At 44.5% G+C, this 23,746-nt stretch overlaps 1 protein-coding gene across 2 annotated transcripts in view; it reads left to right on the forward strand.

Annotated features, from left to right (window-relative positions):
- Positions 1 to 255: 255 nt before the first annotated feature.
- The window catches only part of LOC126143858 (dehydrogenase/reductase SDR family member 11-like), a 56,007-nt gene continuing 32,516 nt past the window's right edge, over positions 256 to 23,746 (forward strand). For both annotated transcript variants that reach the window (XM_049915453.1, XM_049915454.1), the window contains exons 1-3: positions 256 to 422; positions 12,850 to 13,012; positions 18,591 to 18,720. In XM_049915453.1, the coding sequence (XP_049771410.1) occupies positions 291 to 422; positions 12,850 to 13,012; positions 18,591 to 18,720 (425 nt within the window). In that variant the 5' untranslated portion in view covers positions 256 to 290. The remainder of the gene's footprint in view (positions 423 to 12,849; positions 13,013 to 18,590; positions 18,721 to 23,746) is intronic.

Raw genomic sequence — 23,746 nt, forward strand, 5'->3', positions numbered from 1 at the left:
TCCATTTCCAGGAGTGTATTTTGAAAACAAGAAGGAACAACAGAGTAGTTCTCGATTTATGTGAATAATGCTATTTCGTTTCCAGTAAAACAGAAGGCAGCAGAGTACTCCGCTACTGCGAAGCAAACGCTCGCTCCATCCAGCTGATAAGTTTGCAGTGCGTCCCACTTCCCGCGGTAGTGGTGGGGGGGTGACCTTGAGGGCCGCTTTATAATTAGCGAGACCGGCTCGCCGCCGTGTGAGCTGCGTCGCAAATAGCGGACACTGCGGGCGGCGGCGGCTGTGCAGCCATGGAGAGGTACAGGGGACGTGTCGCCATGGTGACGGGCGCCAGTGCGGGCATCGGCGCCGCCATCACGCAGGCCCTGCTCAGGGAAGGGCTCACCGTCGTGGGCGTGGCCCGGAGGGCGCACAAGGTTAAGGTGAGGCCGCTGCAGTTGTAGACCCGTGTCACTGACGTCGATCTGCAGTACGATTTTGGAACATACGCTGTGTTACGTAATTACGAAATAACTCGAAGAAAACGTTCTATTGGAGCATAACCTGTAGAGGCACTGTAGTAAACTTACATTTACTTCAGGAGGAGGTCAGACAGGTACTACAACACACATACAAAATTAGCAGTTCACTTTATTAAAACTCTCAAGATAGAATACTTAAATTTAGAAATAATCCTTGTCTACAAAGATGACATGTTATTGTTACTGTCACCGTCGCTTAACAGTTAGCACTTCGTTCTACACAGAATCATGGTGTTACATCAATGTACGTTGCTACACTGTTCTGTCTTCTAAAAGGGGATGCTGGGGCACAATGAGCACAAAACTCACTTAGTATTTGTTTTCAGCTACTGTAACTGTAATAGAAAGTTGAAACAACGTCCACGACTCACGTAATTACATTGGTTTTATAATTGTCGCTTTTGCCCTCACATTAACAGTTTTGGGTTAAATACGGTAAAAGTAAAGATTTCCCTTATGCTCACTGTGCCCCATACAGGGGCAGAGTGAGCAGTTGCTTGGGCCACTATGAGCTAGGGCATGCGATAAAGTTTCGATATCCAAATACATCGATATTTATTCCAAAACATACTGGTATATATGGGAGATATATTCCACACAGTACATTGATACCAAAATTGCGAAGTCGAGTGCCGATATTTTTATTTTATATTATATTTTTTCTCAATTTTTGTTAAATATCGGAACTTGTTGTTTTGAAAATGTAGTAGAACATAATTTTGCTTTCACTGTGTGAAGCAATATTTTGCATCTGAGGCTTGTTACATTACTCTGTCTTTTGTTTTGTACGTTTGGTGATTGCTTGTTACAGTCTTTTTCAATATTGTAAAGACATTTTCATAGGAACAGATCTAAATGAGGTAACAACACAAATAAATTACAATTATATCATCACCTGGCAATTAGGCACTGCAGATCATGAGTCCCTTATTCATAAACAATAAAAAAAGTTGCATCAACAGATTGAATGCTTGGTACTACACAGCTTAGATATTTATTAAAGGATATCTTCAAAGGAATATGAGAAGCACTTGAAAAGTTTATTTGAAACTAAAAAGTCCCAATGAAGGGACGTAGTACCAGGGGTCCCAATAGGATGAGTATTAGGCCCATTACTTTTTTCGTTATCTGTTAACGACGTGTCAGCCAGTGTCTCCTATTGCAAATATCGCTTATACGCTGACGATCTTCAGTTATATCCATGTGTAAGACCAACAGACTCATGTGCCTTATCTGTGTGGGTGCAGGACATACGTTTGCAACTCAACCCATCTCAAATGCAAGCAACCTTAGTCGCTCACGAAAGAATTATTAACAACAGTTCAGATCATCTCTTCCACCCTTAATCCTAAATGGCACAGAAACAACTTATCCTCTTCTGTAAGGTACTTGGGGTTAATTCTGGACCATCACTTAGACTGGACAGGAAACACAACGACAGTCTGTAAGAAGATACAACGTCACTTCATTCGCTACAGGAATATAAAGAACTATTTCCTTTCGAGCTTATAAAGTAACTTGTAGACTCACCATACTTGACTTCGGTGTTGCTATTCTCCAAGGTCTTTCATACGGAAGCTGATACAGGCTAGAACTGGTGATGAATGCTTACGTGCGATACGTTTGTGATGAACGCTATTTCAACCGTTTCACTCCTGTCTGCGAACAATTGTCAAGGGTGTGTGCCGATAAGCATAGAGACTGTCATACTCTATGCCTGCTCTATCGTCTTCTCAATGATTGCACTCCCTCTTAGTTATCTTCAACTCTTACACTAGCATCTTAACAGCACAGCAGAAATATTCGTTCTCAACAAGTTAAAATCCTCTCTGCACCATCACATAACATTTCCCTGTTCTCTGAATAATTTCCCGTATCAGAAATGTAGATTTAGAACACATTTCCTCAAAAAATCAGAGAAATTAAATTCCTTCCAAACTTCAAGAGGCAGGTAATGGCCTCCCTTCTATCACAATAACAATTTCTTCAGTATACTAGTCTGAAGGTCACTCTCATCAATCCCACCTCCTCTACTACTTTTCTCATCCCTCTGTTGACAGAGTTGTCTATTTAAATTCTCTTATTTCCTAACAGAAACTCTCACTGCCACTTAAATCTTCTCCTCTTTCCCTATCCCTTCCGTTTCCGTAATACTAAACATGATTAAAATATGCTGAACTACTCTATGGTAGTCTTAAAGAGGGACGTTCATGAAATTGACCGAAGATGTCAGTTTTCGATTTTTTATTTATTAGTAGAACTCATGGAAAATAAATTCCCAAAGTTTTACTTATAAAGTGCACTGGCAGTGCCCGAAAAATAGTTAAATATGTGATGTGACCTTCCTGCCACAGCCATTTTTTGAAGCAACATTTCAATATGTACAGTCTCAGAGCGATAACAGCCCCTACATTCACAAGGACAGGTTTACAAATTGCATTCTCGATGACAAGTTTCTTTTTTGCGTGGCCATACTCCGCAGCAAGCATAGAAATACTTGTTTTGTAAATAAAACCGCCTTTTCCTACTCCCACAAATGTGTTCATGACAAAATATAGTATCCAAATAAGTCTTTAAATCCTCTCATATGGAAACGATGTGCTAAAATCACATTTACATGTGCTACACTTCTCAGAATCGCAATTTATGATACAGTCCTTGTATTTAATGATGGGGACGTAGGGAGGATGAAGGTATTGTAGAGAAAGGGCTTTAAGAGAGCAAATTTCACTCAAGACACGTTGAGAAAAACAGGTTTACAGCGCCTTCCTGCATGTGAAAGATAGTTGAAGTCCTGGTAAAGCAACGAAGCTGAAAATAAGAAACCTGAAGAGGTGCCTTTAAGGGAAAGAAGATCGTGAGTAGAAATCTGGGGCCTTGTGAAGAGGTGACACAAGAAAAACTACAGGTTGTATTTAAGTTGCATTTCCTGAAAAGTATGTTTATAAAGTGTATGTATCCTTTGCTCAGAATCCATGAAGAATAGAATTATGAAATTATGTACACGTAGTTCTATAAAACCAATAAATATTGTCTCGAGAGTAAATTTTGAAATATTGATTATAAGCTGGGATATGGGGCAAAGCGCTTGGAATTTTGCATGCATTTTATATTATACTTACAGAATTACAATTACATAATTATTAAAATTCTCCAGTTTGATTTAACGAAAAACCCTCAGGACAGAAGAGATTAAACAGAGAAAATTTTGTAGAAATCTCTTCAATAGTCTTTGAGGAAAAGGTACATAAATTATGTCTTGAAGCTAAATTTTTAAATTCTATTTAAACTTATTTTGCACATGTTGTTCCTGGTCAGATGTAAGAGAGGGACTTAAGGCCCTAACCTGGTCAGCAAGAAATAAATAATTACATAAATATTTCGGACCAAGAGTAGTTAAAGTGGTATGCGAATACGATCCGTGTCTCGAAAGCCAGCGCGCTGCGTGCTACACAACACGAGCAGGGTAATTTAACGATATATGTTTACCTTATAAAACTACACGTGCGGCGCTGGAGGACAGAAAAGGGCAAGTGTTGCTAAAAATTTGCCTAATATAATTGTACAGCGGTGAGTGCTTGAAATGTCTGACGACGACCTCAGTAAGCACTTTCAGTCACTTGTACGAATGCAGCTAAACGAACGGAAAAATTCCAAGAGATAACGCTGCGTATTTTTACATCTACGAGCTATTTTATTCTGTCTGTTGTTATCGCAACAGGTGCATCAGATTTATCTGTAGGATATCGAAGTAAAAGGTTCGATGACACCGTATCAGGTGAAAGCGAAGTGCACCTGATAACGCCGAAACCAGTAACCAGGAATTATCGCTTGACAAGATCCAGCCAAATAGTAAGTTGTACACTGGGAAAATTACACGATAAAATAGCGGCAGCTGCTAGCACTGAAAAAATTGATGTACATTAGGCGTATCTAGGCAAGCCGACGGAAGACACATAAATAACAACATCATATTCACTCTCCTAGACATCACCCTTCCATTGATTGACTCAGAAAAATACTTGGTAGTCCATCTGGAGACATATTTCCGCTTTAAGACGCACATAAGACGGATAATAAACAACACTAGTCAATGGCAATTCCTCATTAGAAAAAATTAGAGGACGTTTCCGTAACTGCTCCGATAGCGCAGCTATATACACCTAAAATACCTTTATTAGAACGATTATAGAGTATGATTCTGCAACACTAGCCGAATTAAATCGTCCGACCGTCACTAAACTACACAAATCAAAGAAAAGTATTGCATCACTTCGGTTTCAAGAGTTCCGGAATCTATACAGAAAATTGAAATAAAGATCAACATAAACATCACTTCCACCCTTTTTATTGCTCATGAAAACCACACATCGGATGTTGTACCACCATACAGCGAGACCTTCAGAGGTGGTGTTCCTGATTCCTGTAGATACCGGTACATCTAATACCCAGTAGGATGTCCTCTTGCATTGACGCATGCCTGTAATCGTCGTGGCATACTATCCACAAGTTCAGCAAGGCTCTGTTGGTCCAGATTGTCCCACTCCTCAACGGCGATTCGTCGTAGCATCAGAGTGTTTGCGTAGGTGATGTCGCCCACAAACAGCCCTTTTCAGTCTATCCCAGGCAACGCACGATAGGGTTAATGTCTGGAGAACATGCTGGCCACTCTAGTCGAGCGATGTCGTTATCCTGAAGGAAGTCATGCACAAGATGTGCATGATGGGGGCGCCAATTGCCGTCCATGAAGACAATTGCCTCGCCAATATGCTGCAGATATGGTTGCACTATCGGTTGGAGGATGGCATTCACGTATCGTAAAGCCGTTATGGCGCCTTCCATGGCCACCAGCGGCGTACGTCGGCCCCACATAATGCCACCTCAAAAAAGCAGAGAACCTCAACTTTGCTGCACTCGCTGAACAGTGTGTACAAGGCGTTCAGGCTGACTGGGCTGCCTCCAAAAACGTCTCCGACAGTTGTCTGGTTGCAGGCATATGCGACACTCATCGGTGAAGAGAACGTGATGCCAGTCCTGAGCGGTCCACTCAGCATCTTGGTGGGCACATCTGTACCGCGCTGCATGGCGTCGTGGTTGCAAAGATGGACCTCGCCATGGACGTTGGGAGTGAAGCTGCACATCGTCCAGCCTACTGAGCACAGTTTGACTCGTAACGCTGCACGAAAAGCATTATTCAAAATGGTGGCGTTGCTGTCAGGTTCCTCCGAGCCATAATCCATAGGCAGCGGTCATCCACTGCAGTAGTAGTCCTTGGGAGGCCTGATTGACGCATCTCATTGACAGTTCCCGTCTCTCTGTATCTCCTCCAAGTCCGAACGACATCGCTTTGGTTCACTCCGAGACTCGTGGAAACTTCCCTTGTTGAGAGCCCTTCCTGGCACAAAGTAACAATGCGGACGCGATAGAACCGCGGTATTGACCGTCTAGGCATGGTTGAACTACAGACAACACGAGCCGTGTATTTCATTCCTGGTGGAATGACTGTTATTGATCGGCTGTGGGATCCCCTCCGTCTAATAGGCACTCTCATGCGTGGTTGTTTACATCTTTGGGCGGGTTCAGTAGCATCTCTGAACAGTCAAATGGACTGTGTCTGTGATACAATATCCACAGTCAACGTCTATCGTCAGGAGTTGTGGGAACCAGGGTAATGCAAAATTTTTTTGATGTGTGTATTTACGACAGAACGATGACTCTCAGTACACTGAGATTGGACATCGGCTATGAAGCATCAGGGATTACCCCAGCTGAAACGCGACTTGCGTGACCTATTACAAAATATGGACAAGAAGTAATTGCACCTTACGTCCTCTATTACCAAAAAGGTGATTCACTGATGTCTTAACAAGTGTGCTGTCATACTGTTCGGTCTTCTTGTCAGTGTTTTCTGTAAGTTCCTTTCTTCGACGATTCTGCGAAGAACATCCTCATTCCTTATGAGTCCATCTGATTTTGACCCTTCTTCTGTAGCACCACATCTCAAACGCTTCGAAAAAATGGTTCAAATGGCTCTGAGCACTGTGGTATTTAACATCTCAGGTCATCAGTCCCCTAGAACTTACAACTATTTAAACGTAACAAACCTAAGGACATCACACACACTCATGCCCGAGGCAGGATTCGAACCTGCGACCGTAGCGGTCGCGCGGTTCCAGACTGAAGCGCCTAGAACCGCTCGGCCACCAGGGCCAGCAAAGGCTTCGATCCTCTTCTTTTCCGGTTTTCTGACAGTCCATGTTTTACTCCCATGCAATGCTGTGCTCCTGACCTAACGTTCTCAGAAATTTCTCCAGCGGATTAAGGACAATGTTTGACACCAGTAGACTTCTTTTGGCCAGGAATGCTCCCCTTGCCTGCGATAGTATGCTTTTTATGTACTCCTTGCTCCTCCCGTCATTTATTATTTTGCTTCCAAGGCAGCAGAATTTCTTCACTTTCTCTACTTTGTGGAACCCAGTTTCGGTATAAAGTTTGTCGTTAATCTCATTTCTCTTAGTCCTATTACTTTCATCTTTCTTACCACCACACAAAATAGGACCAACACACTAACCAGAATTCCAAGACTAAATGAAAAACTCTGCATCAAATACATCTAACCCCGCCCCTTTCCATGACAATAGCTAAGAACATCCTATAACTGTACCCTGATATCAACGGGAGAAACTTTACGACTAACTCAAGAGACCGACCGAGGTGGCGCAGTGGTTATACACTGGACTCGCATTCGGGAGGACGACGGTTCAATCCCGCGTCCGGCCATCCTGATATAGGTTTTCCGTGATTTCCCTAAATCACTCCAGGCAACTGCCGGAATGGTTCCTCTGAAAGGCCACGGCCGACTTCCTTCCCCATCTTTCCCTAATCCGATGAGACCGATTACCTCGCCGTCTGGTCTCCTTCCCCAAACAACCCAACCCAACCCAACTAACTCAAGACATACCGACTCCACTCAGTCTGCTTTCAGGTTTCTTCTGTAAACGTGCTCACTAAAGTTTTTACACCGTATGATACCAGATATGTGGTTATAAATTCGATGTAGAATCCCAAAAAATGCAGGTATACAATATACTAAGAATTTCTATTCGTAAAAGTTACAGAATTCATTTCAGATATAATTTTCAAACTACACTCCTGGAAATTGAAATAAGAACACCGTGAATTCATTCTCCCAGGAAGGGGAAACTTTATTGACACATTCCTGGAGTCACATACATCACATGATTACACTGACAGAACCACAGGCACATAGACACAGGCAACAGAGCATGCACAATGTCGGCACTAGTACAGTGTATATCCACCTTTCGCAGCAATGCAGGCTGCTATTCTCCCATGGAGACGATCGTAGAGATGCTGGATGTAGTCCTGTGGAACGGCTTGCCATGCCATTTCCACCTGGCGCCTCAGTTGGACCAGCGTTCGTGCTGGACGTGCAGACCGCGTGAGACGACGCTTCATCCAGTCCCTAACATGGTCAATGGGGGACAGATCCGGAGATCTTGCTGGCCAGGGTAGTTGACTTACACCTTCTAGAGCACGTTGGGTGGCACGGGATACATGCGGACGTGCATTGTCCTGTTGGAACAGCAAGTTCCCTTGCCGGTCTAGGAATGGTAGAACGATGGGTTCGATGACGGTTTGGATGTACCGTGCACTATTCAGTGTCCCCTCGACGATCACCAGTGGTGTACGGCCAGTGTAGGAGATCGCTCCCCACACCATGATGCCGGGTGTTGGCCCTGTGTGCCTCGGTCGTATGCAGTCCTGATTGTGGCGCTCACCTGCACTGCGCCAAACACGCATACGACCATCATTGGCACCAAGGCAGAAGCGACTCTCATCGCTGAAGACGACACGTCTCCATTCGTCCCTCCATTCACGCCTGTCGCGACACCACTGGAGGCGGGCTGCACGATGTTGGGGCGTGAGCGGAAGACGGCCTAACGGTGTGCGGGACCGTAGCCCAGCTTCATGGAGACGGTTGCGAATGGTCCTCGCCGATACCCCAGGAGCAACAGTGTCCCTAATTTGCTGGGAAGTGGCGGTGCGGTCCCCTACGGCACTGCGTAGGATCCTACGGTCTTGGCGTGCATCCGTGCGTCGCTGCGGTCCGGTCCCAGGTCGACGGGCACGTGCACCTTCCGCCGACCACTGGCGACAACATCGATGTACTGTGGAGACCTCACGCCCCACGTGTTGAGCAATTCGGCGGTACGCCCACCCGGCCTCCCGCATGCCCACTATACGCCCTCGCTCAAAGTCCGTCAACTGCACATACGGTTCACGTCCACGCTGTCGCGGCATGCTACCAGTGTTAAAGACTGCGATGGAGCTCCGTATGCCACGGCAAACTGGCTGACACTGACGGCGGCGGTGCCCAAATGCTGCGCAGCTAGCGCCATTCGACGGCCAACACCGCGGTTCCTGGTGTGTCCGCTGTGCCGTGCGTGTGATCATTGCTTGTACAGCCCTCTCGCAGTGTCCGGAGCAAGTATGGTGGGTCTGACACACCGGTGTCAATGTGTTCTTTTTTCCATTTCCAGGAGTGTATATATGGGATCTTGCTTACTCGTCGCTTATAGGGTGCCTAAGGGATGCAGCGTTCTCGGAATGCTATACAAGATTTGAAACAAATAACATTAGCAGTTTTATTTCTATAAAGCAATTGAAAATACTTAACTTTGGAGTTACATCGTCGTCGCAAGTAACACGCAAATAGTAATAGTCATTGCTATAGGCAAAGTCCAGACAAGTAACTGAATAGGACTACTACTAGTTGTTCTTGTAGCACGCTCCGTAAAACGTTCCACTACACTTAGGCGATCTCAGCGGCCGAGGTCGGCAGAGCGGCGCTTATATTGAAACTTCTTTATTTAAATGTGTGTGTCGGTACTAAAATTGCTGAACGACTGAGAAGATGAAACTTCTACGTTATTTGACTCTGAAACAGCCGAGTAAAACTGAACGTACTGAGCCTACTTTCTCTCTTTTTTTTTTTTTTCTTATCATGTCAACATTGACCCACAATATTCTAGCGCAACGCAATCTGACTGCTCAAAAAAATTTACAACCTGACTTCAAATAATTAATACAAAAGAATGGCCTTGAATAAGAAGCAATCCTGACAATAACCTATACATTTCATTAAGGGCTTACCTCACAAAAATCTTCATTACGCGAACTACTGCAATACAGCGAGCGTCAAGACTGCCAGCTAAATAAAAGATCCTAACTACTAAAGCCACTATCTACTAACAGGCATGTGGTTAGCAAAGGAAACATTTTGTTGCAAACTAAATAATGTATTTTCTACCTTAATAATGTGACATCCAGTTCGAACACGAATATAAATCATCATTGAGATCCAGTTATCACGGCATACGTGTATATTTTTTATTTTTTATAATTATACATTTTATGATTTTGGTTGGGGTGGCTTTAACTGTTATGGGTTAGCATGAGACTTTTAATTAACTTATACAGCGATAACACTCGTACGGACATCGGCTGCCCCGAAGTACGTACGATATAATATTTTTTAAACACAGCGCGCGACTCACCGCCTTCTATTAAATAGTTTGCGTGAGCGCTGCTATGTAGAAAATATGCGTATTCCTACGCAAACTGTAATTATTAATATGGGTCTCAGGGGCTACTGGTTATTTATGTACCAAATTACATAAAGATTAACTGAGATATTTCGAAATGTAATGATTTTGAATATTTCTTTTTCGTTATTTGCAAGGCAAAACTGGAGAGAATCTCGTCTGCCGTTAGGTGGCCAAAATGAGACATACTGAACTGATTCAGTGCTGTAAATTTTGGTAACTGAAATTAATTTTAACTTAGAAATTAATAAAAGATAAAAGCTGAGAAGTCTCTCGCATTTACATTTAATATTATGACTTGAAATTTTGATTATACAGGCTGTTACAAAAAGGTACAGCCAAGCTTTCAGGTAACATTCCTCACACACAAATAAAGAAAAGATGTTATGTGGACATGTGTCCGGAAACGCTTAATTTCCATGTTAGAGCTCATTTTAGTCTTAGGGAGCACGGAACATTCCAGCCTATGACTCCCGACTGGGGAAGACCTAGAACGACGAGGACACCTGAAATGGACGAGGCAGTTCTTCGTGCAGTTGACGATAACCCTAATGTCAGCGTCAGAGAAGTTGCTGTTGTACAAGGTAACGTTGACCACGTCAGTGTATGGAGAGTGCTACGGGAGAACCAGTTGTTTCCGTACCATGTACAGCGTGTGCAGGCACTATCAGCAGCTGATTGGCCTCCACGGGTACACTTCTGCCAATGGTTCATCCAACAATGTGTCAATCCTCATTTCAGTGCAAATGTTCTCTTTACGGATGAGGCTTCATTCCAACGTGATAAATTGTAAATTTTCACAATCAACATGTATGGGCTGACGAGAATCCGCACGCAATTGTGCAGTCACGTCATCAACACAGATTATCTGTGAACGTTTGGGCAGGCATTGTTGATGATGTCTTGATTGGGCCCCATGTCCTTCCACCTACGCTCAATGGAGCACGTTATCATGATTTCATACGGGATACTCTACCTGTGCTGCTAGAACATGTGCCTTTACAAGTACGACACAACATGTGGTTCATGCACGATGGAGCTCCTGCACATTTCAGTCGAAGTGTTCGTACGCTTCTCAACAACAGATTCGGTGACCGATGGATTGGTAGAGGCGGCCTCCACGCTCTCCTGCCCTCAACCCTATTGACTTTCATTTATGGGGGTATTTGAAAGCTCTTGTCTACGCAACCCCGGTACCAAATGTAGAGACTCTTCGTGCACGTATTGTGGACGGCTGTGATACAATACGCCATTCTCGAGGGCTGCATCAGCGCCTCAGGGATTCCATGGGACGGAGGGTGGATACATGTATCCTCGCTAACGGAGGACATTTTGAACATTTCCTGTAACAAAGTGTTTGAAGTCACGCTGGTACGTTCTGTTGCTGTGTGTTTCAATTCCATAATCAATTTGATTTGAAGAGAAGTAATAAAATTAGCTCTAACATGGAAAGTAAGCGTTTCCAGACACATATCCACATAACATATTTTCTTTCTTTGTGTGTGAGGAATGTTTCTTAATGTTTGGCCGTACCTTTTTGTAACCCCTTGTATAATACATTCAGCGTAATGGCCGACTAAATCTTGCTATGGGAGATGAGCTCCATGCATTACGAAGTCCTGTAAAAAGCTTTGTTAATTATAATTAATGGTTGCGATTATGAGAGGTGACAACTAAGTCAATAATAAACACTTTCTAATAACAATTTCTATTATATTTTTCAAAATACAGATAAAACTTACGTTGATTATCAGAGAGCACTACAAAGGCAACCTACCGCTAGACGAAACACAACAGGAGAGCCCGTTCAATCAAAGCATTGTCTCTGATCTTCATGGCCTATGTTTCACAGAGATTATACCAAAAAACTGTATTTGGTTAATTACATCGATATTTGTGTTTTGATAATAATAACTTACGTTCTTTATTATTTGTTATACATCGCATACACGTACACAGTCTTGAAATAATTTATAATTCACACGTCTCATAACAAAAACTCCCTTTCCCTTTCTCCAAACGTCCATTTATATGACGTACCGTCACACAGTACAAAGATATATAATCATGAATAATTTTCAATCTCCAAGTCGGATACTTCCAGATCGTTAGCCTACGCTAACACTTCAGACCTCAACCTTCCATCAGTGCTAACTTCTCACATGTAACATCCATCACTGCTGGTTGTTCACCTCCAACTGCCCAACAGTGCTTGCATCACTGCTGGTGACTAACTTCCAACTGCCCAACAGTACTGGCGATTAACTTCCAACAACGAGTCTAAACAGCCACAGAGTCTCTTACAAAGAAAGCACGGTCAGAGATCCAATGGAAAGCGCTATACAGCTCTGCCAACACAGAAGCAGCCCACTTACAATATTCACTTCTTGCAGAGGGCGCGCTTGGAGCATCGCTTTCCTATTGCGCGCACCACTGGCCGACGCTTCCTCACCGCCTTCTCTAGTCTTACGTACTGCGTCTTCGTTCCGGCGCTTGTGCTTACGCCAAAACGCTATATGTCAGTCTACACAGTCTGAATCCACACGGAGCTGAAGTTTCGAAAATACATGTTAGGTGCCTTCAGCAAAGTTTCAGAAAAATGAATGAAATGGAGGCATTTGGGTTTGTTGCACCATATGCTGGAATCCACAAATACGTGCCACTACTGCATTCGGTAAGAATGTGTGTTACATGTCCAGGAGTTGGAACTGAAAGACGCACTGGGCAAACTGCACGCCATAGAAGGAGATGTCAGTAGTGAGGAGAGCATCATGTCCGTCTTCAGGTGGATTAAAGACAACCTGGGTGGCGTCGACGTACTCATCAACAACGCTGGCGTCTCAGCAGAAGCACCTCCGTCTTGTAAGTGGCATTTACAGGGGTTGGACAAAAATATGGAAACACCAGAAACACGTTCCCATACCTAATACTGTGAATGAAACTCAGTGTCATTGAAACCAGCTTCCAGTCGTCTCTGAATGGACCAATACGGGTACGGTATGGTTTTCAAGGAAATATTACGCCTTTCTTTCTGCAAAATTGTGGGATGCTCAGGTGACGATGATGGAGGTGATAGTGATCACGCACCATTCTCTCCAAAACAGATCACAAACGCTCAATAATATTGCGATCTCGTGACTGTTGTGGCCAGGGGAAGTGTGACAGTTCATCTTCGTGCTCACAAAACCAGTACTGGACGATGAGAGCTGTGTGATCAGGGGCTCTAACGTCTCGGAACGCATCACCATTGGGGAACAAACAGTGACCCGTGGGATGGACCTCATCAGCCACAACTGTCACATACTACTTGGCAGTAATGCGATCTTGCAGAGTAATCTGGAGCCCATGGAATACCACGATATGGCTGTCCAAATCATCTCCGAACCACCACCATGTTTCCCACTTGGGACGTAAACTCGGCCAGAAGTTGGAGACATTTTATGGTTACAGCACAATGTTTTCCTCTTCAGGGCATTTGCATCACTGATGAGTGGGTTTGGAATCCCAGCTCTCCTTGGAATTCTCTGCTTATGAAGCTCCCTTCGTGTTGTTTTAGTGTTGACAAGGTTCGCGAGTGCGACATTCAGTTCTGCAGTGACTTCTGCTGCTGTCGTCCTCTTAGATCACAATAATCCTCTTCAATGACCGTCCGTCGCGAACAATGAACACGCATTTTCGTACGCTTTGAGACTTAATGGATGATGTTTCTCCGCTTTCCCTGTAAGAGATATAAATCTTCGATTCGATGCTTCTTGAAAGACGAAATACTTCGGATTCTTTGGTTACGGAAACATCCAACATACGAGCACCAACAATTTGCCCCTCTTCGAATGTACTGACCTTCGACATAATACACTCATCATTACACAGAACACTGTTCTGGCCGAGTGAGGCGGCGCAATGGTTAGCACACTGAACTCGCATTCGGGAGGACGACGGTTCAGACCCGCGTCTGGTCATCCCGATTTAAATCGATTCAGGCAAATGCTGGGATAATCCCTTCGAAAGGCCACAGATACTTCCTTCCCTAATCAAATAGAACCGATGACCTCGCTGTTTGGTCCCCTCCGTCGAATCGACCAACCAACCAGTGTTCTGGCCGCGACTGACATTGAATTGTTTTGAGAACATTGCACAGGTGCCGTTCTTTGCTAAATAAACTAGCGTAATCTGGAAGTCTGGCGAGGATCCGCATTTATGTTAAAGTATGCATTTCTCTCCGTGTTTCCGTATTCTTGTCCAACCTCTGCACACATCTATTTTATACAATTACACTAAGTGATCAAAAGTATCCGGAAACCTGGCTGAAAATGACTTACAAGTTCGTGGGGCCATCAATCGGTAATGCTGGAATTCAATATGGGGTTGGCCCATCCTTAGCCTTGATGACAGCTTCCACTCTCGCAGGCATACGTTCAGTCAGGGGCTGGAAGGCTTCTTGGGGGATGACAGCCCATTCTTCGCGGAGTGCTGCACTAGCGAGACGTATCGATGTCGATCGATCGGGCCTGTCACGAAGTCGGCGTTCCAAAACATCCCAAAGGTGTTCTGCAGGATTCAGGTCAGGATTCTGTGTAGGCCAGTCCGTTACAGGGATGTTATTGTCGTGTAACCACTCCGCCACAGACCGTGCATTGTGAACAGGTGCTCGATCGTGCTGATAGATGCAATCGCCAACTCCGAATTGCTCTTCAACAATGGGAAGCAAGGAGGTGCTTAAAATATCAGTGTAGGCCTGTGCTGCGATAGTGCCACGCAAAACAACAAGGGATGCAACCCCCTCCATGAGAAACATGACCACACTATGACACCACCCCCTCCGAATTTTACTGCTGGCACTGCACACGCTGGCAGATGACGTTCACTGGGAATTCGCCATACCCACACCCTGCCCTCGGATCGCCACATTGTGTACTGTGATTCGTCAGTCCACATAACATTTTTCCACTGTTCAATCGTCCAATGTTTACGAGCCTTACACCAAACGAGGCTTCGTTTGGCATTTTGCTGGCGTGATGTGTGGCTTATGAGTAGCCACTCGACCATAAAATCCAAGTTTTCTCACCTCCCGCCTAACTGTCATAGCACTGGCAGGGATCCTGATGCAGTTTAGAATTCCTGTGTGATGGCCATGATAGTCTGCCTGTTACACATTACGACCCACTTCAACTGTCGGCGGTCTCTGGCAGTCAACAGACGAGGTCGGCCTGTACGCTTTTGTGCTGTACGTGTCCCTTAAAATTTCCACTTCACTATCACATCGGAAACAGTGGACCTAGGGATGTTTAGGAATGTGGAAATCTCCGCCTACAGGCGTATGGCACAAGTGACACCCAAGCATCTGACCACATTCGAAGTCCGTGAGTTCCGTGGAGCGCCCCATTCTACTCTCTGACGATATCTAATGACTACTGAGGTCGCTGATGTGGAGTACCTGGCAGTAGGTGGCAGCACAATGCACGTAATATGAAAAACGTATGTTTTGGGGGTGTCCAGATACTTTTGATCACATAGTGTATGTACAGGTTAAAGCACACATGTCGTGATAGTCTTATTATTCCCAGACATTGTTTATTTATGCCTAGCATCTTGACTGCACTTGCCAGAGCGATAATTAGTTCAATCTAATGAAATTTAATACATAACATACAGAACGTAACAAATGAGTTCTTGTGTTATTAAAACGTCTGGAAAAATGATTGTTCATAATGTTTGCGAAGTATTTTGAAGCCTTTATTTTAGAAAGACTGTCTAATTAGAATTTTGACTTATAAGTTACTAAGAAAAATTCAGTCACCAACTGTGACATGGTCGCGTATACAAACAGTGATCCAATACTGTCAAATGTTTTTTATTCCAGTCTTTGATCACAATATGAATTCTTTAGACGATGACCGGTTTCAGTCCGTAATGACCATCCTCAGATCTTTTTTACACCATGTCCTAAAGTGATAAGACCATAATGGCATCGTCAAAACATAGAAATATAATCGGCATCGCCATATAAAACTAAAATAAGGTGTAGAATAGACTGCATCATCCGCACAGTCATTATTGCAACTGGCTTATCACTTCAGACATGGTGTAAAAAAGATCTGAGGATGGTCATTACGGACTGAAACCGGTCATCGTCTAAAGAATTCATATTGTGATCAAAGACTGGAATAAAAAACATTTTTAAATTCAGTCAGTGGACCTAGGCTTGACATGAGGTAACACCTACCCAGTTAATGCACCACATATCTCGGCATTGGCTATATAAACAAAAACATTAGCTTACTGATAGCAGCCTCAGAGCTGGCGTGGGGTGGACAGCAGACGTCCAGAGGAAATATTTCAGAGCACATCACCTGTTGCTGGGCTCTGCTGACAGAGTCCAGCGGCAGTACAACAGGACGCAATGGCTACTTCGGCAGAGTCCAACAGCAGTGAGAAGATCGTGACGTAGCATAACTGGCGATTATTTGCTTGAGGCAGCGTCCCAAAGGGAATTGGATTTTCTGCTCTGCAGAAAGTTACATCGCCATTTTTTTAGTTCCCTAGGCAGCTGACTTGCGTGGGCAGTGGTCACACGGTAACAGTTGCCGCCGCTTGTGGCCAAGCTACTAAACCTACAATGTCAATGGTCTCTGCCATCGATACATCTTTGTCCATTGATGGCAATGATATGAGATTTACAAGATTTACACGCCCTTGATTGAAATCTTCCTGCCTCATGCCTTCTGACAGAGTGCATGCAGAATACTATGGGCAGCAGATGCGGAGAGGGCAGGGCACGTGTGAGGAGAGTGATTGTGGAGGGGGCTGTGGGCAGGCGCTGTAGGGAAAATGCCGAGCGCTGGAGGGGAAGTGCTGTTCTAAACTGAAGCCTACACTCACATTTTTGATCAATATTAAGCGGATATCCTCCTCACCTACATTTGCACAGTGATGATTCAAAAAAATCTGTCGCCTCTGCTTTGAATAGTATCTAAAAAGAATTCCGCCGAAAATGCAGCGATTTATTTTCGCCTGGCTTATTGGCTGTAACTGTCTGAGAAGTGTAATGAGTGGCGAATTTTGAGTGAAACCTATATATTTTTCTTGTTCCCATGTTAAAATTTGCTTCTTTCGCCAAAATAGTGTGCAGTTTACACAGTCTTACCTCACCAAGATGTTATACAGATGCGAGAGAATTCTGGAACAGTTGTTTATTAAGTTTATGAAGCGAGGAACTGAAGAATTGCGTCTACACTTATGTTGTTCCAAAACCCATAGCATTTCCCGTTTCACCAGCTATCGATGGCCCTTAAAAATGACATTCTTTCACCAAAGAAGTCTGTAGTCAGTAGAATAATATGGTAGATAATGAAGTTTTGCATAACAATGATACGAAAAACTACTCTCCTCTTGGTGTGCTATCATTTGCCATAATCTCATTTCGATATCTCAAGCTGTTTGTGAAATATGAGGAATGTTGTGGATATTTCACTCTGGCTTTATCGCTGACGCGGTTCAATCGCAGATGAATGTGCTACATCAGATCATTTTTCTCGAGACTGGCGACAAATACGGACCCCCACCCAAATCTAAAGAAAAATTCAATAAGTTAGCTGAATTTCGTACACAGCAACATATTATGTAAATATGCAGCAAACGCAAAATCATAGCGACTCCTATTTTTCATTGCAAACTTTTTCGAATTTCGCGCAGTGTCTCATTTCCACGTGGTAATGGCATTGCCGCAGTGGATACACCGGTTCCCATAATATCACTGAAGTTAAGCGCTGTCGGGCGTGGTCGGCAGTTGGATGGGTGACCCTCCAGGCCACCATGCGCTGTTGTCATTTTTCGTGGTGCACTCAGCCTCATGATGCCAATTGAGGAGCTACTCGACCGAATAGTAGCGGCTTCGGACAAGAATACCATCATAACGACCGGAAGTGTAGTGTGTTGACCCCATGCACCTCCTATCCACATCCTCCACTGAGGATGACACGGCGGTCGGATGGTCCCGGTAGGCCACTCATGGCCTGAAGATGGAGTGTCTCACTTTCACATAAAATATCACAGTAACTGTGAGATCTAACGAAATGATGGGCACCTCATAATGAACCTCACATATGAAGCTACAGGTGGAGCAAAAATGAAGTTTTTTTACCGAATAGGTTCTGTAAATTCATTCGAGAAAAACTGCGGGACATGCGCCTCGATTGTGTCATTCCAGATTGGCCGAAAGATGAGGACAACATCGGCCTCCCCTTGCGAACAAACGAAAGAACACGCCTAGCGCTTTGGACGAAAATTGGACACAGCGCATCGATCACTATATCCTGCAGCAATCAATTTCATTGTAAAGAAAGGCACCAATGCAGTCGCGAAATTCATCATTGTCGAATATGAACAAAATTTGTGAATTCGTTACTATTCTTTGGTGTTTGACACTCTGATATGCTGACAGCTGGCAAGACGGAAGACTGGAAACGAATCCTGGACGTGAACGTGCTGGGTCTGAGCATCTGCACCAGGGAGGCAGTGCAGGACATGCTGAGCAGGGGCGTCGACGACGGCTTCATCATCCACATTAACAGGTGGGTTTCCCGTAGATGTATGCATCTAAAACGCTTGCTTCTAGATCGTTTCAGTTCAAACTTCATATCGAAACTGTTCTGTAGAAAACGATAATGCCTTCTCTTTTGGCCGGCCGGTGTGGCCGTGCGGTTCTAAGCGCGTCAGTTTGGAACCGCGTGACCGCTCCGGTCGCAGGTTCGAATCCTGCCTCGGGCATGGATGTGTGTGATGTCCTTAGGTTAGTTAGGTTTAAGTATTTCTAAGTTCTGGGGGACTGATGACCTCAGTAGTTAAGTCCCATAGTGCTCAGAGCCATTTGAACCATTTGAGCCATCTCTTTTGGCATGCAATAGAGCGTAAAAATATTTACAGAATGGATGTTTCACTCTTTCACTCTCCAGTGGAGTGGAGGCTGCAGCAAAGCTCGAAACTACGAGCTGAATCTGCATCTTCGATGTCTGCAAAGTGTCAGGGAGGCACTACTGGACTTATCTAAAGCAAGCTAACAGAGGTGTTTGGCTGGCTCGTTAGGTAAAGATGGAAAGGTTCGATTTAGAGTTGTGATTCAGCACAAACGCTTGCTCTTTGCAGAGTTCAAGTGTTTATGTGCATTGTCATCGCATATACTTTCTGTGCTTACCGAGATACTGAAGCCAGTACATTTTAAATTAAAAATTGTGTGTCCTGTTTCCTGTGAAATGCAGTCAATTCAATGATCAGAGGCTTATTAAATTTATGAACGAGGTAGCTGAAAGAAGTGTGGGTAGGCATCCTACAGGTGAAGACAAAGGCTGTTGCACAGTAGAATTTCACTGCAGCTGCCATGTAACAACATCACGTAACAGGACTTACCGCAGCTTTCGGTCCATGGGTGGAAGCATTTCCGGAACAGCTAAGTTTGTAATATGTTCGTGTGCCGCTATGGTGAAAGTATACCGTTCACAGCAAAATGGCGCTATCCTAAACCCGCGCCAAGGGTACTGTGGTGCACCGTAAAAGCCGTAGATGTCAGGGATGAATGACGGCTGCGCTGTGCAGGTGAATGGACGGGTAGTTACTGAACAACTAACGGCCCAGATGAGCCAAGAGGCTACCGACAATGTCTCGTCAACGACCGTTCAGCGAATATTGGTGTGTATGGGCCTCCGCAGGAGGCGTCTGGTTCATTCACCCATGCTGACTGCTGAGTGGCGATAGGTGACCATTTCAGAGACTCCAATGGCTGAAACGTCAGAAAGTAAAAGCACTGCAATAATTGTTGGAAGAGGACCAGAGGAGCGAGACTTGTGGTCTGGGGAGTGTTTTCATGGCATTCCCTGGGTGATGTTATTATGAAATGCACTGTGGGCTAGCATAAGTATCTATCTATCCTTGTGGTCCATGTACACCTCTACATGCAGTTTGTTTTCCTCAGCACGATGGCATCTACCAGCAGATTAACGCAATGTGTAACACAGCTCGCAAACCTAAATGGATGGTTTGGAGAGCACCAGGATGTTTTTATCGTACTTTCCTGGCCACCAAACACCCCGGATTTAAACCCAATCGGGAATGTATGGGACAAGCCTTGGATCCTCAATGGAGGAACCTAGCCCAGCTGACCATGACGCTAGAGTTGGCTCGGCTACCCATCCCAGTCGGTACCTTCCAGAACCTCTTCCTGCAGGCCCGCGCTACAAAAGATAATTATTCAGGAGTTTGACAGTTGGTCACATTGATGTGACTGTACAGCGTAAAATATTGACGTTACTGGGAGTTGAAAACAATAAAGTAACCAAAACAAACGCAATCTCTCCGATAGTTCACAACTCTGAATGTCTGTGATATAAAAACCTGGTATTGGACAACATGAATACCGTGTGGTCCTACTCGTACTTTGCAGCACGCGTGGATCCTTCTTAGCATGCAATGAACAAGCTAGTCGACACTTTACTGCTGAAGCTTGTCGCACTATCCGATCGTGGTCCTCCTTATGCCATCCTGCGTCCGAGGAATATTTTCAGCGACACAACTTGTGGTCTTGGGGTAGTGTTCTCGCTTCCCGCGCATGGGGTCCCAGGTTCGATTCCTGGCAGGGTCAGAGATTTTTCCCTGCCTCGAGATGACTGGGTGTTGTTGCGTCGTCTTCATGATCATCATTCATCACCATTACGCTTGGAGGAAGGCAATGGCAAATCACCTCCGCTAGGACCTTGCCTAGTAAATGGTGCGGGTCTCCCACATCGTCCCCTATGCCCCTCGAAGTATGGAACAACATCACCATCATCATCACTTGCAAGTATATGTAGCCGAGTTCAATTCAGCAGGTAGCACAGGCTAGCTATTTAGCTAGCCCACACTCCCACCTCAATATACGACTTATGTGCAGTCCCCATCGACGTCCTCCTTGCTCGCCAATTTTAGATTCCCACTGGAAGTCGAACGCCCTGAAGGTTTCGGATTCAAAGCCCATCGAGGCATATACTTGGTGACTGTTCTTTCAGGTATGTCCAAAAGGAGAGACACCATATATTCATATAATTCTCAATAGTGTTTCGCAAAAAAGACGTCGTCTTTCTTCTAGTGATTCCCATTTGAGTTCACTAAGCATCTCCATAATACTCGAGTGTTGATCAAACCAAATGTAGCAACACGTCTGTGAATTGCTTGAGTGGTCTTTTAATCCAACCTGATGGTGATACGTTGCACGTGTGTTGAGGAGCAATGAGAACACTGTCCAGTTTAACAAACTAGAACAAGTTTATTTATTGTTCAAGAACACAAGTCTCCTTTGTGAGGTTTTACGTTACATGTAAATGGAAGTTCGTTTGGTACTTTTAGTCCGAACAAGGGAGACAATGATCAAGTTGCCAAAGGCCAAAATGAATAAGAAAATGGGCGCAAGTTGCGATTCATTTGGAATGTTGTGGAGTTAATCACACAGGTAGTCATGGTCTCGGCAAAGGGAGGCAACATGTACTTAGCTGGCGTCAAGTTAAACTCTGAAGAAGTAAATTGTGCCCTAAGTTCAGTAGGGGCTAGAAGTTAAACACAGTACAGCGACTATTCGATGAGAGTGCCTTAGTTGGAATTCAAATTGATAGACTACTATCGTTGTTGGCATCTGGCCCAAGGACCTCGAACGAATAACTGGTTCAATAGCTGAGTTTGAAGTACCATTCCACAGTGCCGGCCTTAAAATGTCGCTGCTCACAGATACAGTGAGGTCTGCTAGTAAGCATGTGAGATTGTGTAGGAAAATAGTGCCTGTGATCACAGTGAGACAGCTGTGGAAGTGCGCTCCACTGGCAACAGGCCTGGTGCCCCTTGTGGCTGCTGTGTGAGACTCCGTGGACACCACGTGGGAGTGATGTCCAGAACGTTTACCGACATATGAGACGAATGTAGATCGGTGTCTGGGAACAGGCGAGTATATCTTGTGGCGGATGAAGCCTGAAATGTGGACATCCTGCAGGATGCGAGTGTGTTGCAGGTTGCTGTCAACAGTAGCGATCCCAAACACTCGAGCAGAACTCAAGATAGGGTAGCGGTAGTGTTCTATACGTGGTCTCCTTTACGTGTGAGATACACATTTATTAGAATTCTCCCAATAATACCAAGTCGATCATTTGCCTTCCTTACTACAGAAATTACATGTGTGTGCCATTTCACATTTAACTGATGTGACTGTGTCGAGCCACACAACGCTAATACCGTATTTGAACGTTATGGGATTGTTTTTCGTACTGGTCCGCATTAGCTTAAATTTTTCCACATTTACGGCAAGTTGTCACTATCACACCAAATAAACGTTGTGTTTAATTCACTCTGTATCCTTCTACACTCACTTAATGACGACATTTTCCCATATAAGACGGCATCATCAGCAAACAATTACGGACTGCTGCTCACTCTATGCACCAGATCGTCTTTCTATACAGAGAACAACAATACTGTCACACTTCCCTGGGGCACTTCTGAAGATATCCTTGTGTATAACAAACACTCGCTGTCTGAGGCAATGCCCTGGATTCTACTGCTTAAGAGGTGTTTCAGTCACTTACATATCTGGGAACCTATTCCGTGTGGGGCACTGTGTCAAACGCTTTCCGAAATTCTAAGAATATGGAAACTGCCTGTTGTCTTTCATGCATGGTTCACAGGATATCGTGCAAGAAAAGACAAGCTGAGTTTCACACGTTCGATACATTCTAAATCTGTACTGATTTGTGAACAAAAGCTTTTCTGTCTCAAGGAAATTTTTTTTATGCTAACTTCGAATATGTTCAAGACTTCTTCAGTGAACATATGTTATGGGGCTCGATCTGCAATTTTGCAGGTCCTTTTTCTACTCTTGTTTTGTACAGGAGTCGCCGGTACATTTTGCAGTCTTTTGAGACTTTGCACTCGTCGATAGACTCAAGATAAATCCAAACTAACTAAGGGGCCAATGCTGTTGGCTAATTTCTGTAAAACCTATCTGGGGTTCCATCTGGAGCTAGCGATGGTGGCGAGAAGTTTCTGATGTCACTGTGTGGACATGACATAAGGACCCAACAGGCCGAGGTATTGTGGATATCACTATATTACACACTTCTAGCGACTAATGTATTAGTGCAAATCACACTGTCGTACACTTGCTGCCACACGGAGTGGTTCAAATGGTTCCAATGGCTCTGAGCACTATGGGACTTAACTTCTTAGGTCATCAGTCCCCTAGAACTTAGAACTACTTAAACCTAACTAAGCTAAGGACATCACACACACCCAGGCAAGATTCGAAGCAGAATTCGTAGCGGTCGCGCGGTTCCAGACTGTAGCGCCTAGAACCCCTCAGCCACCCTGGCCGGCCATGCTGAGAGGCCACTCGGTTCGAGGCACCATGTCACGGATTGTGCGGCCCCTCTCGCAGGAGGGTCGAGTCCTCCTTCGGGCGTGGGTGTGTGTGTTGTTCTTAGCAAAGTTAGTTTAAGTAGTGTATAAGTCCAGGGGCCGATGATCTCAGAAGTTTGATCCCTTAGGTATTCACACACATTTGAACACACACATACAGCTGCTAGCTCCTTA

This window comes from Schistocerca cancellata, chromosome 2 (assembly GCF_023864275.1).
Source record: "Schistocerca cancellata isolate TAMUIC-IGC-003103 chromosome 2, iqSchCanc2.1, whole genome shotgun sequence".
Classification (NCBI taxonomy): domain Eukaryota; kingdom Metazoa; phylum Arthropoda; class Insecta; order Orthoptera; family Acrididae; genus Schistocerca; species Schistocerca cancellata.